We start from the raw sequence: 17342 nt of genomic DNA, 5'->3' as shown, positions 1-17342 counted from the left end.
ATATCTTCATGGCATAGACAATTGCCTTCAGATGACCTCAAAGATAATAGTCTAAGGGGGTCAGATCGAGAGACCTTGGTGGCCATTCAACTGGCCCACGGCGACCAATCCACTTTCCAGGAAACTGTTCATGTAGGAAGTCTCGGACCTGACACCCATAATGTGGTGGTGCACCATCTTGTTGGAAACACTCAGGGATGAGGGACATATACTGTTGAAACCAGAAGTTTACATACACTATATAAAAAGACACATATGCATGTTTTTCTCAATATCTCACATGAAATTAGAATAAACCTTTCCCGTTTTAGGTCAATTAGGATTACCATAATTTTTAATATTTGCCAAATGCCAGAATAATGAGAGAGAGAATGTTTTAAGGCATTTTTATTACTTACTGCAAAGTCAAAAGTTTACATGCATTTCATTAGTATTTGGTACCATTGCCCTTATACTGAATGACTTGGGTCAAACATTTGGGATATCCGTCCACAAGCTTCTCACAATAGTTGGTTGGAATTTGGGCCCATTCCTCCTAACAAAACTGGTGTAACTGATCCAGGTTTGTGGGTCACCTTGCTCGCACCGGCCTTTTCAGTTTTGCCCATAAATTTTCAATAGGATTGAGAAAAACATTGACTTTGTTATCCTTAAGCCACTTTGTTACCATTTTGGCAGTCTGCTTCGGGTCATTGTCCATTTGGAAGACCCATTTCCGCCCAAGCTTTAACTTCCTGGCTGATGTCTTGAGATGTTGCTTCAGTATTGCCACATAATCTTCTTTTCTCATGATGCCATCTATTTTGTGATGTGCACCAGTCCCTCCTGCAGCAAAACAACCCCACAACATGATGCTGCCACCCCCATGTTTCACAGTTAGGATGGTGTTCTCAGGTTTCCAAGCTTCTCTCTTTTTCCTCCAAACGTAACAATGGTCATTATGCCCAGAAAGTTCAATTTTAGTTTCATCAGACCATAGGAAATGTTTCCAAAATTCATTGTTCATGTGTGCAGTTGCAAACAATAATCATGTTGATACAGTACTCGTTTCACTGTGGTTATTGACACAATGTTACCAGCTTCTGCCATCATCTATACAAGGTCTTTTGCTTTTGTCCTTGGGTTAATATCACATGTCGGACCAAAGCACGTTCATCTCTAGGACACAGAACCCATCTCCTTCCTGAGTGGTACGATGGCTGGACATTCCCATCTTGTTTGTACTTGCATATAATTGTTTGTACAGATGAATGAGGCACCTTCAGGTACCCAAGGATGAGTCAGACATGTGCAAGTCCACAATTCTCTTCCTGATATCTTGGCTGATTTCTTTAGACTGTGTTTCTGGTGTGCATTAAAATACATCCACAGGTGTGTCTCTAATTAATTCAGATGTTGCCAAAAATCAGAAGTTTCCAAACACATGCCATCATCATATGGGCAGTCAGAATTGTTTAAAGGCATAGTAATCTTAGTGTATGTAAACTGTTGACTTTGCAGTAAGTAATAAAAATGCCTTAAAACATTCTCTCTCTCTCTCTCTCTCTCTCATTATTCTGGCATTTGTCAAATATTAAAAATTATGGTAATCCTAATTGTCCTAAAATGGGAAAGGTTTATTCTGATTTCATGTCAGATAGTGAGAAAACCATCCACGTGTCTTTGTTTATAGTGTATGTAAACTTCTGAGTTCAACTGTATATAGATCTAAGTGTACATGTGTGTATTGGGGCCGCCATGTGATTAGTGCAATAGCTCATTATAATGCAAAATGTCACCTGCTTTACAGGTGGACATGCGCCCCACCTCCCAGCAATGCTCTGTCCTCCCTGCAGTCACATATACAGCATATATATATATATATATATATGTATGTGTGTGTATATATATATATATATATATATACAGTCTATGCCGCATGTGCTGATCACGTGCACAGTCACCACATGTACTAGGTCACTAAACCGTTAGCACAATAAAAGTGACACAGGGACACGTGATTCTCCCGCAGCCAATGGCTTCCCGCCCTAGGAACACTCCCCCGGCGTCACCCTATTGACAGGCAAACATGAGGCCGGTGGGCAGTGACCTTGTGCCGGTTGTAACCACATCTGTGCCCGCTGCTTCGGAGTCACCTGCACCGCGGCCAGTGCCCGCCTTCCCCGCCAGTCTGTGCTGAGCCCTCCTGTGTGCCCGGCATGGAGCTGCGGGAGGCAGTGCCCGGCAGGAAGGCTCTGCGGCTGCCCTGGGGAGGCTGGGTGCTGCCCACATGTATCCTGTGCACTAACGGCTTCTTCTCCAACCTCAGACCCTCGGAGCCCTTTCTTACCCCATATCTGCTGGGGCCGGACAAGAACCTCACAGACAGGCAGGTGGGTGCCGGCTCATCCTCCCCGGTATCGTGTCATGTCGTGATACAGACCCCAGAGCATGTGGTGTGTGCGGGGGGCAGAGAGGGGCGCCCCCTGCTGTGTGGTGTTTGGGGGGGGGGGGGGGGCAGAGAGGGGCACCCTGTAGGCAATGGTAGCTAGGGAGCCATTTCCCTTATATACAGAGAGGAGCCCATGTACACAGCATGTGCCAGGGAAGACTGGCCCCACACTTGTTGTAAGCCAGTGAGGGGTTCCCATTATACCAAATGCCCCAATGTACCAAGTCAACTAGAAAATATTACCACCATACACAGTGCCCGCTAGTGACTGCCCCCCATAGAGTGCAGCAGCCCATAGTGTCCTTATAAACATTGGCGGCCATCATGTTCCTCTGAGCCCAAATGTTTGGTGTCACCATTGATCATTGATGGTGGAGTCTGGACTTCAGTGACTCAGGATTCCTGCCCTGTTCATCAGATCAGGAGACGAGCAGGAACACAGCACTCTGACCAGTCCTCTGTACCGTCTCCTCCCAGATGTAGTCTTAGGCCGGGGTCACACCAGTGTGGTCTTTTCTGAGAGAATCAGCTCGACTATGGTAATGACACTGCGATCACACACTATCAGAGTGTGATCCGGTTCTCTCAGAGAAGATGGAGAACCAAATTTCTCCATTCTGTGAGTGCGGAAATCAGATTGCACTCAAATGTCATCTGAGTGCAGTCCAGTATGCTGCTATTTTATTTTTATTTTATTTCTTATGTCACATCAGCATGAGAAAAAAGTTGCAGGTCTCCCAATTCTTCATAGTATAACATTGGGCCGAGTGCTATCCGATAAAACATCAGATACCTCTAGGCCGTGTTATACACCAGTGTGAGCGAGCCCTTTATTTCTGTGTGGGGTGGGGCAGTGTTGTACTGTGTGTGTGTGTCAGTGTGGTAATAGTTCTGTGTTACCATGGAGAAAACAAGATGTTTCTGGCTTTCCTCTTGTGGCCGGACTGCTCCTTTCCTCATCTGGCATTGTTGAGTCAGTGTGATGTGGTGACTCCATGTCACAGAAACGTCTGGTTGTGCAGAACGTCTCCGCTGGGTCATTGCCTCCATGTGACTTGTGTGCAGGAAACTGCAGTAGGAAACTCTCCTGGATGTCACAAGCCGAGTCACCTGTGGTCAGCTGTAAGGGGTCACACAGGCTTCCGCCCCTCCCCCCGATTTATATTGGGCATGTAGAGATGCAACCATCAAGCTGCCAGCTAATGGCTAATACTATACAGTGGGATCCATTAATTAAATAGCTTTGCTCATTACATGCTCGGTGTTGTATGGTATTTGGACCCCACCCAGCATGCGGCTGCATCCCCCCACAACATAGCAAGAGTATTGTTACACTTGTTTTGAAGACATGGCTCATAGTATTCAATAAGATATTGATATGAAGGTGTCGTCATCGTCCCCCCCCCCCCCCCCAAAAAAAAAAAAGCTTTGCACCAACAGAGGTGAGTATTATAAGGAATCGTGCACCCTTCTGCCGCCTTATGGCCAGGGACTACTAATCTTACAATTTACACTAAATTATCTCATAAAATGACCATTTAGATTTTTATGTGAAAGTTTCTTTTTTTAAATTTCCAGGTGTTTAATGAGATTTATCCGGTTTGGACGTATTCGTACCTGCTCCTGCTGTTCCCCGTCTTCATCGCTACGGACTATCTCCGATACAAGCCTGTGATTGTCCTGCAGGGGCTCAGTCTGATCATCACCTGGTTCATGCTCCTCTACGCTCAGGGGACTCTGGCTGTCCAGTTCCTTGAATTCTTCTATGGTATTTCCACAGCAACAGAGATTGCCTATTATTCTTATATTTACAGCATGGTAGAGCCTAGGGTCTACCAGAAGGTGACCAGCTACTGCCGTACAGCCACATTAACCGGCTTCACGGTAGGTTCTGTTACCGGGCAGGTTCTGGTGTCGGTGGCCCACTGGTCACTGTTCAGCCTAAATGTCATCTCCTTAATCAGTGTATCCATTGCATTTTCTACCGCATGGTTTTTACCAATGCCAAGGAAAAGTCTATTTTTCCACCAAAACTTAATTGATGGCAAAGAAAGCAAGAGAGTCGACTATGAAAAGAAAGGAAGCCAACAAAATGGTGACGTGGAGTGTGCTGCCGAGGAGAATGAAGCTCACATACCCCTCAATACTGATGCTCACGATGATAAGTGCCAGGTAATGACTAATTATCATTTGTACATTGATAGAATTGTAATATGATGGAGAAGCGCAGCGTCCCACGAGTCACAGCTCTGATGAAGGGGCGGATACAGAAGTCCTAGGGCCTCATAGCAAAACACAGAATGTGCCGGCCACTTTCCAGCTGAGCCCATCACCCACCATGCCCTTCATGAATAGGAAGTATGCACTAAAGTAAATGCCCACCTGGTACTAAGCAGTCAAGCAAAAAGCTTTGAAGAGTAAGGACTGATTAACCAGTTCATGACTGGGCCATTTTTCCCCTGGTTTATAGAGCTGCACGTTTATTTCTCGTTTGAATATTCATGATTTTTGCATTTTATTTTATTTTTTTGTGAAATGTGTGGCCTAGTTTTTAACTTTTCATATGTCTTTTTCTCACTTTTTTTTTATATAACCTCAAAAGACCTCTTTTTAAATATATTTTTTAAAATCTATTCCCCCTTTCCTTAACAATTATTTATATGTATTTTCTTTTTTTATTTATTTCACACATTGTGCTCCCCATATGGTCATAAAATAGCTCAACCTTGAACATTTAAATATTATTATTTTTTATCAGATTTTTCCCTGTAAGTGGGGTTGGTATATTAGCCCAAGTTACAGAGGACGTTCAGCCTCCTGGCTGCATAGCAGAGCTGACTGGGTCTCCTAGGGCAGTGTTCCCCCAACTCCAGTCCTCAAGGCCCACCAACAGGTCATGTTTTCAGGATTTCCTTATTGCCCAGGTGAGAATTCCATCACCTGTGTAATAGTAAGGAAATCCTGAAAACATGACCTGTTGGTGGGCCTTGAGGACTGGAGTTGGGGAACACTTTCCTAGGGCACAGCAGCTCCTGCTCTCTTCCTATACCCAGTGATCATAACTAACAGCGCTTCCTATATACTGCGATAGGGAAGGCAGAGAAGGTAACAAACTGTCTCTGACTTCTCTATGGGGACACTAGCAAAAAAGAAACAAAACCTACAAAAGACAAAAATATATCTCATACCCTACCATCATTATATATAAATGTAAAGCAAAGTTGCATAATAAATATAGGGTACTTAGTGAACTATTTTTGATCAAAAAAAGTATACAAGCCGTCCCACCAGCGGCAAGGTGACCCTAAATTGGGACGGTACCTATACTGCCTATATTAAAAACCTTACTGTATATCAAAGTTGAAATAATGCATATAAAAGGGTAGACAAATAGGACCGGGTCCCAACTCCAGACCACCCAGGCCCGTGGTAAGCTACATATATACCAATCAGCTCAACAAAGGGCATGCCACACCCTTAAATTGCACAGAATGCAAACAAGACAAAAAAACAAGAAATGCAAGAAATAGGAGCATGTTCACACTAGCAAAAAAGAAACAAAACCTGGTGGGACGGCTTGTATACTTTTTTTGATCAAAAATAGTTCACTAAGTACCCTATATTTATTATGCAACTTTGCTTTACATTTATATATAATGATGGTAGGGTATGAGATATATTTTTGTCTTTTGTAGGTTTTGTTTCTTTTTTGCTAGTGTGAACATGCTCCTATTTCTTGCATGTCTACCATCTTAGACCTCAGTTCACATTGCCTGGTTTTTTTTCTCTATGGGGAGTCTGGCCGTGTCTGACAGCAGTCTCCCTACTCCTCCAGCTACACCATATAGTGCAGTTACTCGTTAGCACGTCACTGCGGGGTAGAATGTGGACCTCCCGAACGGTTGTCAGATATGGGCAGTCCAGGAGTAGATAAAGGGGTTTCCACACATGACTGTGCTGAAGAATAGAGATGAGGCTGAATAACATCACGAGTCAGTAGTGGTAAAAATCTAATGAAACCACTACAGCCGTATTCTATTGTAGTGATTGTAGAGTTACCATCAGTCATATCCAACTAATCAATAATTATAGCTGATCACTAGTATATGCTGTAACTGTAAGTCTCTAAACTCCCCTCCCCCAAGCCTCTTTCACTGCCTTCAGTTATACATTCAGCCTTGAGCTGAGGACTTGAGATTAGTGTTGAGCGAATTTGTTCGGCATTTCAAATTCGTGTTCGGGGTTCCAGCTTGCTTGTGCCAAAAAATCGTCTCCATCCATGAAGGTCCCTGATTTGCCACGCTATCACGCAGATGTTATCTCCACAGAGATTTACATAACTTTTTATAACTTTAAAGCCACTGTACCAACTTGCATCGAGAGATCGTAAGTGGAAACAACAAAGAAGCTGATTCCTTTATGACTAGAATGATATTGTGTTGATTCTTCTTCTTTTGTTCCATTATTTTTACCTTTTAGGAGAAAAAATGTGGATTTCAGGTGACCCCCGTAATGTTAAGATAATAGACATATCCACACAACCATCCAGGCCAAATCGCAGTACTTTGCACTTTGATAATCCACAGTAATGTAAATGCTGTGAATTTGATGGATTTAATCATCTCTGGAATGTGTGTAATCCGATCTGTCGCCAGGGAATTTTCCAGTTTCCAAATGACATTTGTGTTCAGATGCCCATGAACAGTGTGTGATGTGACCGATGTAAAGGCAGCCTGTGTGCATGAGATGGAGAAACTAAGCCAGCTCACCTGTTGTGGTTCATGAGCACGGAGATCATCCTGACCAGACGTGATAGTGTCCAGGAAAAAGGGGTGTCCAGCTTCAAATTAAAACATGCGTTTAATAGAATGTGGGGGGTAGACAGACGATGCAACGCATTTCGAACGCTCCAGCGTTCTTTGCCACAGCTTCTTTTTTTCCTGTGTGCGAGAGTATTTAGTCTGATAGTTGTACCTCCAGCTACTGACGTCATTATTAAAGGAACTCAGTCAGCACAGACTGTTCAAACCAAGTACAGGCCCTCGGTGCTTCACAGCGGGGGCAATCATTTACATACACCTTCACAACAGCTTGTTTTTCCTCAATCTCCACCCCATCTGTGACTGCTCTGGCTTCATAGAGCCAGAGAAGGGCAGAGATGGATGGAAACCAAGCACATGAGAAGTTGTATGTAAATGTTTGGCCCCGCCATGAAGCACCGAGCGCCTGTACTTGGTTTCAAAAGTCATTCTGTCCTGACTGTCCTTTTAAATTGTTCCTCTCAAAAATGGCTGCCTCCTCTGTTAATCATACAGGTGTATCTCACTAAATTAGAATATCATCCAAAAGTTGATTTATTTCAGTTCTTCAATACAAAAAGTGAAACTCAGATCACTCTGTAATGACTCTATATAATATATATTTCAAGTGTTTATTTCTGTTAATGTTGATGATTATGGCTTACAGCCAATGAAAACACAAAAGTCATTATCTTAGTAAATTAGAATACTTTATAACAACAGCTTGAAAAATGATTTTAAAATCTGAAATGTTGGCCTACTGAAATGTATGTTCAGTAAATGCACTCAGTACTTGGTCAGGGCTCCTTTTGCATCAATTACTTCATCAATGCGGCGTGACATGGAGGCGATCAGCCTGTGGCACTGCTGAGGTGTTATGGAAGCCCAAGTTGCTTTGATAGCAGCCTTCAGCTCGTCTGCATTGTTGGGTCTGGTGTCTCTCATCTTCCTCTTGACAATACCCCATAGATTCTCTATGGGATTAAGGTCAGGCGAGTTTGCTGGCCAATCAAGCACAGTGATAGGCTGTGTGCCCACGGTGCATTTTTTTAAGCATTTCCGCAGCGGCAGAAACGCTTAAAAAATGCATGGTAGAAGGCCTGCCATGTTCCCCAATGATAATCCGCATGTGCTGTGCACATGCTGCGGAAATTTCTGCTGCGGATTATCATTGCTGAAAAAAACGCAGCATGTCCATTAATTTTGCGGAAGCGCTGCATTTTAGCCGCCATTGACTTGCATTGGACCGCATGGATTCCGCATCACTGCATATGTAGATGCACATTCCATGCGTTCCAATGTGCGCATGGTACCCGGGTGTGGAGGACAGGAGACTCTCCTCTGGACCCGGGTACCATAGAACCTGTGAAAAAAAAGAATAAAATAAAAAATAAATGTTATATTTACCTTCCGACGGCCCCCGCTGCGCTCGTCCTCCCATGCCGGCAGCTCGCGATGGACTGAAGGACCTGCGCTGACGTCATAGTCATGTGACGGCAGGTCCCTCAGTGTACCGCGATCTGCCGGCAGCCAGAACGGAGCGAAGCAAGACTCCGGGGGCCATCGGAAGGTAAGTATAGATTTATTTTTAACCATTCTTTGGGGTCACACTATATAAATAAGTTGACAAGCACTTTCCAAGTAATGCTAAAAGCGCTTGTCAACCCGCATGCGGAAATGCATGTGAAGAACGCTTCACATCTGCATGTCCCTGGCAGGAAAACGCATGTACAATCCCCATGCGTTTTTTCTGCCAGGGAGATGCAGAAACGCTCAGGAAAAATCCGGAGCATTTCTGCATCGTGGGCACATAGCCATACTGTTGTTTTTAAACCAGGTATTGGTACTTTTGGCAGTGTGGACAGGTGGAGAATGACATTTCCATCTCCAAAAAGCCTGTGTTCAGAGGGAAGCATGAAGTGCTCTAAAATTTCATGGTAGACGGCTGCGCTGACTTTGGTCTTGATAAAACACAGTGGACCTACACCAGCAGATGACATGGCTCCCCAAACCATCACTGATTGTGGAAACTTCACACTAGACCTCAAGCAGCTTGGATTGTGAGCCTCTCCACTCTTCCTCCAGACTCTGGGACTTTGATTTCCTAATGAAATGCAAAATTTACTTTCATCTGAAAACAACACCTTGGATCACTGAGCAACAGTCCAGGACTTTTTCTCCTTGGCCCAGGTAAGATGCTTCTGGCGTTGTCTGTTGGTCATGAGTGGCTTGACACAAGGAATGCGACACTTGTAGCCCATGTCCTGGATACGTCTGTGTGTGGTGGCTCTTGAACCAATGACTCCAGTAGCAGTCCACTCCTTGTAAATCTCCTTCAGATTTTTGAATGGCCTTTTCTTAACAATCCTTTCAAGGCAGCGGTTATCCCGGTTGCTTGTGCTCCTTTTTCTACCACACTTTTTCCTTCCACTTAACTTTCCATTAATATGCTTGGATACAGCACTCTGAACAGCCAGCTTCTTTAGCAATGACCTTTTGTGGCTTACCCTCCTTGTGGAGTGTGTCAATGACTGCCTTCTGGACATCTGTCAAGTCAGCAGTCTTCCCCATGAGTGTGGAGCCTACTGAAACAGACTAAGGGACCTTTTTTTTAAACGCTTCGGAAGCCTTTGCAGGTGTTTTTTGTTAATTATTCTAATTTACGGAGATAATGACTCTTGTGTTTTCATTGGCTGTAAGCCATAATCATCAACATTACCAGAAATAAACACTTGGAATAGATCACTCTGTTTGTAATGACTCTATATAATATGAGTTTCACTTTTTGTTTTGAAGAACTGAAATAAATTAACTTTTTGATGATATTCTAATTTAGTGAGATGCACCTGTAAATATTGAGTTAGGCTAGGTGGCTACTAAAGAGGAAATGTGGCATGACAAGTATGTGAGGGATGTCTTGCATAGCTGCAGGTCCAAGCTTGCTTTGTAGTCTGTAACTATGGACACACAGTGCTTCATACGGTAGAATATTCATAATAAAGACTTGTGATTAGATATGACTTACAACTTTAGGCCATGGCCCCACTATCATTCGGTCAGTATTTTTTCCCAGGAGTGGGTGATCAATGCAGAATTGGTGTAATTGTTTATATTATACCTTTACCTTACCTATACGTTACCTTCTATTATACCTTTTCTCTGATTGTTCCTCACCCGGTTTTGGCTCCCACTCCTGAGAAAAAATACTGACTGAATACTGATAGTGGGGTCATAACCTAACACTGACTTTTAAAGTTTTCTTTATATTGTAGGTGCTGCTTAGTGTTGCTGCTTGGAAGGGGTCCAGGTCCTAAGACCCCCATCGATCGGTCAAAACACATCTCTGAAGTCCACAGCTCCTACATGAGCTGCACACAGAGCGTTGTATGGGCTGAATAGTAAGTTTATGGATCGGCACATTCACTATGGACCCATAGCCTTACTATTGAATTCGTACACTGCTCTGTTCACACATCTCGTGGCTTGTGTCCCCACTGATCAGCGACACTATGCAGCGCCTGTAATATATACATTTTACAGTTACACTTATATGCTGTTCACTTATTAACATCAGCTCCAGCATTGCTTAACGAGGTATTCACCACCAACCCTCTCCCTACCCCCTGGCAGATTCACAAGATGTACCCTTTTATATGTAATAAATGTTGGAGCCACTCCTGTATCCAGATCAGGGGTATCCTAACATCTGGTGAGCCGCTGCCACATCCAGACGAAGAATGAATAGATATTGCATGTGTTTGTGGCTCTCTCCATTCACTTCTTCAGCAGTTCCAGCCGAGCGAGCGTCCGTGCATGCGTTACCTTGTTTGTGTCTTTTCCTGATTTAGGACACTGTTCTCATTTCACAGTTCACAGAGAAGAAGAGCGTTACTTTACAGACTGTGCTTAGAACATTGTGGAAGGACTTCTTACACTGCTACTCGTCCCGGACCCTCCTCATCTGGTCGGTCTGGTGGGCTTTGTCTACATGCGGATATTTCCAAGTGGTGAACTATTCTCAAGGATTATGGGAAAAGGTCGCTCTGTCTTCCCATTCAGAGATTTACAATGGCAGCGTTGAAGCGGTGTCCACACTCCTAGGTAATTGATTTAAGGTCAAGCTCCTTGAGGTCATGACTGCACATATTTACAGAGGAATTTGGAAGGAGCTGGGTTGTGGTGACTCAGCGACATTTCTATTGTAGCTACCTGACTTGGTTTTCATCATTACCATTCAAATCTTTTTTTTTTTTTTCTTCTTAATCTGTCTTTATAGGTGCGGTTGCCGTCTTCATTGTTGGCTATATTAACATTTCATGGTCCACTTGGGGCGAGCTGCTGCTGGCTGTCTTTGCTATGATTATTGCGGTTACTGTATATATCATGGACATCATCGGAAACCTCTGGGTTTGCTACGCCATGTATGTTCTCTTCAGAACTATCTATATGATCCTCATCACAATAGCAACGTAAGTGATTCCTGCTGACATCCTAGTCTATAGATCTGTCATGTGACAAGCCTTCTCCTACATCCTACTTATTGGATGTCAAGGAACTGAGGACCAGGGTGGTGGTTGGTAGGGTCCTTACACTCGTAGGGTGGCTCAGTCTAGGAGTGAGCGAACCTTGGGATGATTAATAATTTCAGCCCTTATTATACATAGACTTGTAGGATCCTGAAAAACATGACTTTTTCAGACCTTGAAGAGCTGCTAATTTGGTAGGTGGCCTTCAGATTAGTGTAATACAGCTCTGCATAGGAACAGTGTTTTACCGCCAAAAATGAGAATAACATGATGCAACAGAGAACTTTTCCAAACAAAACCTTTGGAAGAGGATTGTCTTGACGGGATCAATCCTGTGTGTTGCAGCACACTACAACGATCGCTCGGTGTCCTCCATCACATGACTAGCCAGCTTTATCTCACTTAAGATATGTTTATACTGCAAGATTATCGTGAAGATCTTTCTAAGTAACTCTCCTGATCATCTTGCCGTGTACACAGGCTGCCGTTCACTTGACAAATGAGCAAAATGTTTGTTCATCGGGTGAAATGATTGTTTGTGCTGCACAAAAACATCGTCGTTTGGCAGCCTACACGCACTTAACAATAAGATCACTGATCGTTCAGTGTACTGAAGAGTGGTCTATCAGTGTAAACCGCTATTAAACGACTGTTTCTTTAGTGCCTCACGTCTAATGTAAATAGGTCCCTTAGAGAGAAAATTGTGGTAGATTTATTGATGCAGGTGCGATCAGAGACTCCTTGACACAGTTTTTGGAGAGTCCTACAGTAGTGTTAGAAGTGACCTTCATAAACTCATCTGATCCTTGGCATGAACACCATGTTATTACTGACATAACTGCACTTAGATATCATCAAATCCTTCTCTTCTCTGCACAATCATATCTATCAGCCTTGCTGTAAGGACTAACAATATGTCTTTCTGAAGATTTCAGATTGCTGCTAATCTAAGCATGGAGTGCTATGCCCTTGTTTTTGGAGTTAACACTTTTACCGCCTTAGTATTACAAACTGTGATGACTGTGATAGTTGTGGATTCCAGCGTCCTCGGCCTAGACTTATTTACACAGGTAGGCCCTTGTCTCTCTGTTCTAATGAAAGTGAAGTTTCTGTTCATAATCTTAATTGTTAACTCATGTCGTAGCGAGCAGTGAATTTCTGTCTTTGTAATCTAAGACGTTATTAACCAGATTACTAGTGCAATGTTCGTGGGGATACAAACTGATGAACTTGTACTGGCAGAGAGCTGTCTATTCTATAGCAGCATTCTGGCTGTGTAGTCTGGATCACCTCCTATAACAGCAGTCTGGCCGTGTAGTCTGGATCGCCCCCTATAACAGCAGTCTGGATCACCCCCTATAACAGCAGTCTGGCTGTGTAGTCTGGATCACCCCCTATAGCAGCATTCTAGCTGTGTAGTCTGGATCACTCCCTATAACAGCAGTCTGGCTGTGTAGTCTGGATCACCCCCTATAACAGCAGTCTGGATCACCCCCTATAGCAGCATTCTAGCTGTGTAGTCTGGATCACTCCCTATAACAGCAGTCTGGCTGTGTAGTCTGGATCACCCCCTATAACAGCAGTCTGGATCACCCCCTATAACAGCAGTCTGGCTGTGTAGTCTGGATCACCCCCTATAACAGCAGCCTGGCTGTGTAGTCTGGATCACCCCCTATAACAGCAGTCTGGATCACCCCCTATAACAGCAGTCTGGCTGTGTAGTCTGGATCGCCCCCTATAACAGCAGTCTGGATCGCCCCCTATAACAGCAGTCTGGATCGCCCCCTATAACAGCAGTCTGGATCGCCCCCTATAACAGCAGTCTGGATCGCCCCCTATAACAGCAGTCTGGATCGCCCCCTATAACAGCAGTCTGGATCGCCCCCTATAACAGCAGTCTGGATCGCCCCCTATAACAGCAGTCTGGATCGCCCCCTATAACAGCAGTCTGGATCGCCCCCTATAACAGCAGTCTGGATCACCCCCTATAACAGCAGCCTGGCTGTGTAGTCTGGATCACCCTCTATAACAGCAGTCTGGATCAACCCCTATAACAGCAGTCTGGCTGTGTAGTCTGGATCGCCCCCTATAACAGCAGTCTGGATCGCCCCCTATAACAGCAGTCTGGATCGCCCCCTATAACAGCAGTCTGGATCGCCCCCTATAACAGCAGTCTGGATCGCCCCCTATAACAGCAGTCTGGATCGCCCCCTATAACAGCAGTCTGGATCGCCCCCTATAACAGCAGTCTGGATCGCCCCCTATAACAGCAGTCTGGCCGTGTAGTCTGGATCGCCCCCTATAACAGCAGTCTGGTCGTGTAGTCTGGATCGCCCCCTATAACAGCAGTCTGGCCGTGTAGTCTGGATCACCCCCTATAACAGCAGTCTGGCCGTGTAGTCTGGATCACCCCCAGACTATTATAATAGGGGGTGATCCACACTACACAGACTGCTGTTATAGGGAGCATTACTGTCAAATAAATTTGCAATTTTTTTTTTTTCAGCTCTAAACAATTAATATATTCTTCTTTTTTGCAGTTTAAAATTTACGCTGGGTATTTTGCAGTCATTGCAATAATATTCTTTGTGAGCGCTGTCTACCACATTGTGAAAAATTGTCGACAACGAGCACAGGCTAAACTGAATTCTTCAGGGACCTGAAAGATGTATCTAAGTACAGTACAGTGTATCGCTGGGAAAGAGCTGTCTCCGGTATACAGCACCTTATACCAGCACGTGCCCTGCTGTATTTATTAACTGCAATGTAAATGGTTGTACATGTTCGCGGATTGTCTACATGTCAGTGTATGTTATATCTCATGAGTGCTCTTAGTTTACCAGCTGCACTCATGTCCTGGGTATCTGGATGTTCTGTCAGGATGAACGTTATCTCAAAGCGCACAAAAAATCTGACACTATTGTAACTGGGTGGAGCTGGGTCTTTACCTTTTGACGTTGGCCGAGACATTTGAAGTCGCCGATTTTGATCATTTAGGTAGATTAACTCCATGGCCACTATTTTTGGGGCCAGACTGATTAACAATAAATATTTCCTTTTTTACAGATAGACTTTATATTCATAGAATATATTTGTTTTTATACTTGTATGGCATGTATCTGACATTGATGCACAATGAAGTATTATATTGCTGACTTTTCACATTGCCTTTAAAGGGATTGTCTTATTGTTCATATGCTTCCATGCATTAATACTGTAAATGTCTGGCCAGACATGACCTTCTGTTATGTTGAGGGGGGGGGGGGGTTGTAAAAGACAGGATGCCACAAGCAGCTGGCCACAAGCTGCTTTAAACACCACAAAAGAAGCCGATCTGAAAGGTCCCTGACTTAATGGGTTGTAGGTCTTTCAGCTGCTCAGCTCGTGCAGCCTTCATTCAGGTCCCAGTAGCTTTCTCTTCTGCTCTGCACCGATCACGTAGATCAGTGTCAGACAGGAGGAGGAGGAGAGGGAGCTCTCTCTGTGATCGGGGAGGACGCGTGTTTGCGTTCTCCTCCATCACAGGAAGCTGCCTCCAGACTATAAGACGCACACACTTATAGTCTACTGTAAGTATGGTATTTGACCTAATACAGTAAATGCTATAAGAAAAAAAATCAAGAGTCTGAAATAAAAGAAGCAACTTTAATCACCTTGCTCCACCAAAAAAACTAAAATAGAAATCAAACAAAGTCATATGCAGGGTTGGACAAGCCCCCCCCCAGAGAACCGGAGCATCCTCCGGTGGGCCCTGCCTTCTCCTTTAGGAGAGTTCATAGTGCAAACCTTGCAGCTGCTCTGGGGCTCTTGAGTGGGGGAGAAAGGTGGACCCTCAGAATCAAAGCCACTGGTGGGCTCAATGTTCTTCAGTCTGACATTAGTCATATGTACCCCAAAATAGTAAAAATACATTCTACCGTTCAGCACACAAAAAACAAGGAACTTTGCATAAAAATGTCTTTAAAATAACGGCAACTCAAACCAATTTCAAAATTCTATATATAAAATATATGCTTGCGTATACAGACCTGGACAATCAAATTACCATTTTTTGCACAATGACGGCATGAAAAACAATGCTACTCCCCCCACCCCCCACCACCATTTTACCCCATAGAATTTTTCGCTCTGTTCTTAAGTACATTATTTGGTAAAATGAATGATGGTGTTCAAAAATACACATCTTTTTGAAAAAAAACAGCCATCCTGTGGCTGTTTCGATGGAAATATAAAACATATGTCTCTTGGAAGAAGGGGAGGAAAAATGGCAGCACAAAAACGTAAATCTGCCACCGCGGGAAAGATATTAGCAGGTTGAAATCAGTCTACTTAACTGTCATGTCATTGAAGGTGCAAACCATTTTAGCACACTTTTGTTCTTCACCTGTTGGATGGAATATTTGCTGGGTTGCTGACACATCCTGCACTCCAATTCACCCATAGTCCGATATCCCTAGCCATGTTTCTAGGCATTTTATTAGGTGGCATGGGATAATGTCCGACCCATCAGTAGATATCCTGCGTACAAGTACATTTTTCTACCTCCTGAAAAAGGGCTAAGCTCCATACATAAAATGCTCCCTGGGAAAAAGTAAGAGTTACTACACAAGTTCTTTGCACTAGTATCTTCTAAAAAAAAAGTGCTATCAAGACCCACAATCTGGCTCAACGAGTCTACGGGATGCAGAGCACTCAGCATTTACTTAGCTGTAGACTGCTCTACAAGTGTCTTAGTACTACTGAAAAATCTAAGCTCCTCTACAATGTCATGCAATCAAAACCATTGTTTGCCATGTAGAAATGTTTTGTGCATTTATTTTATCCAAATATATTTGAAAAATTGTGTATTTGTATATACGGCATTTGTTTTTATCATATTTAATTGACTGATCTTGTTGCAGATTTTCAACCAAATAAAACAAATTTATTTTTCACTGAATTGGTATTTGGAAATTAAAGGAGCAGTTCGTGGCATTGAAAGGAGACACATATAATCGCTACATACATAAAGAATCTGATTTATGTTTCTATGGTAAAACAACATGTGCATGTCTTATGCCTCATTCAGACGTTGGTTTTTCACGTGTGATATTTTTTTTTTATTTTTTTTTTTTTACTGATATAATGTGTGCCCATTATAATATATGGCGCTGTTCATATTTCTGGTTTTTTGTTTGTCTTGAGCACTGTGTCTGCAATGCAAAAAAAAAAAAAATCACAGAAATGTCTGATTTTTGATCCAAGTCACATAACAAAATCAGTGTGCTATCCATGATTAACATTGCAATGGTTAGGAGAAGCTTTGCAATTTTATTTATTTTTCCATACGTGAACTTTTTTTTTTTTTTTTCCCCTGGAATAATTTATACTTGCCATGTAATTAATTAGGTCTCATGCACCTGCAAAAGAGCCAAAAGTCTTATTGTCTGAAGAATAAAAGATATGTCCGGGTTTGGTCTGATTTCCATCCTAAACTCACATCTATGAATGGGTTAGTAATGTATTGGATGTGGATGCCATCAGTGTTTAATCCATGTGCTGTCCATTAAAATACATGAATGTGTGATAGAAGCCTTCAACTGTGTC

At 43.2% G+C, this 17342-nt stretch overlaps 1 protein-coding gene across 2 annotated transcripts; it reads left to right on the top strand.

Moving 5' to 3' along the window:
- Positions 1-2036: 2036 nt before the first annotated feature.
- Positions 2037-16695, top strand: SLC19A2 (solute carrier family 19 member 2). Of its 2 annotated transcripts, none has more exons than XM_073667232.1 (6): positions 2037-2372; positions 4010-4603; positions 11100-11331; positions 11507-11699; positions 12685-12826; positions 14297-16695. In XM_073667232.1, exons 1-6 carry the CDS (start codon positions 2199-2201, stop codon positions 14417-14419), a joined length of 1458 nt encoding a protein of 485 aa, XP_073523333.1. In that variant the 5' UTR covers positions 2037-2198; the 3' UTR covers positions 14420-16695. The 2 variants fall into 2 exon arrangements, with proteins under 2 accessions (XP_073523333.1, XP_073523332.1); XM_073667231.1 differs by having other exon boundaries at positions 11079-11331.
- The last annotated feature ends 647 nt before the right edge of the window (positions 16696-17342 follow it).

This window comes from Phyllobates terribilis, unplaced genomic scaffold, assembly GCF_046119375.1.
Source record: "Phyllobates terribilis strain yellow unplaced genomic scaffold, ASM4611937v1 Scaffold_2__4_contigs__length_985480577, whole genome shotgun sequence".
NCBI lineage: Eukaryota > Metazoa > Chordata > Amphibia > Anura > Dendrobatidae > Phyllobates > Phyllobates terribilis.
This window is presented reverse-complemented; position numbering and strand designations above follow the sequence as displayed.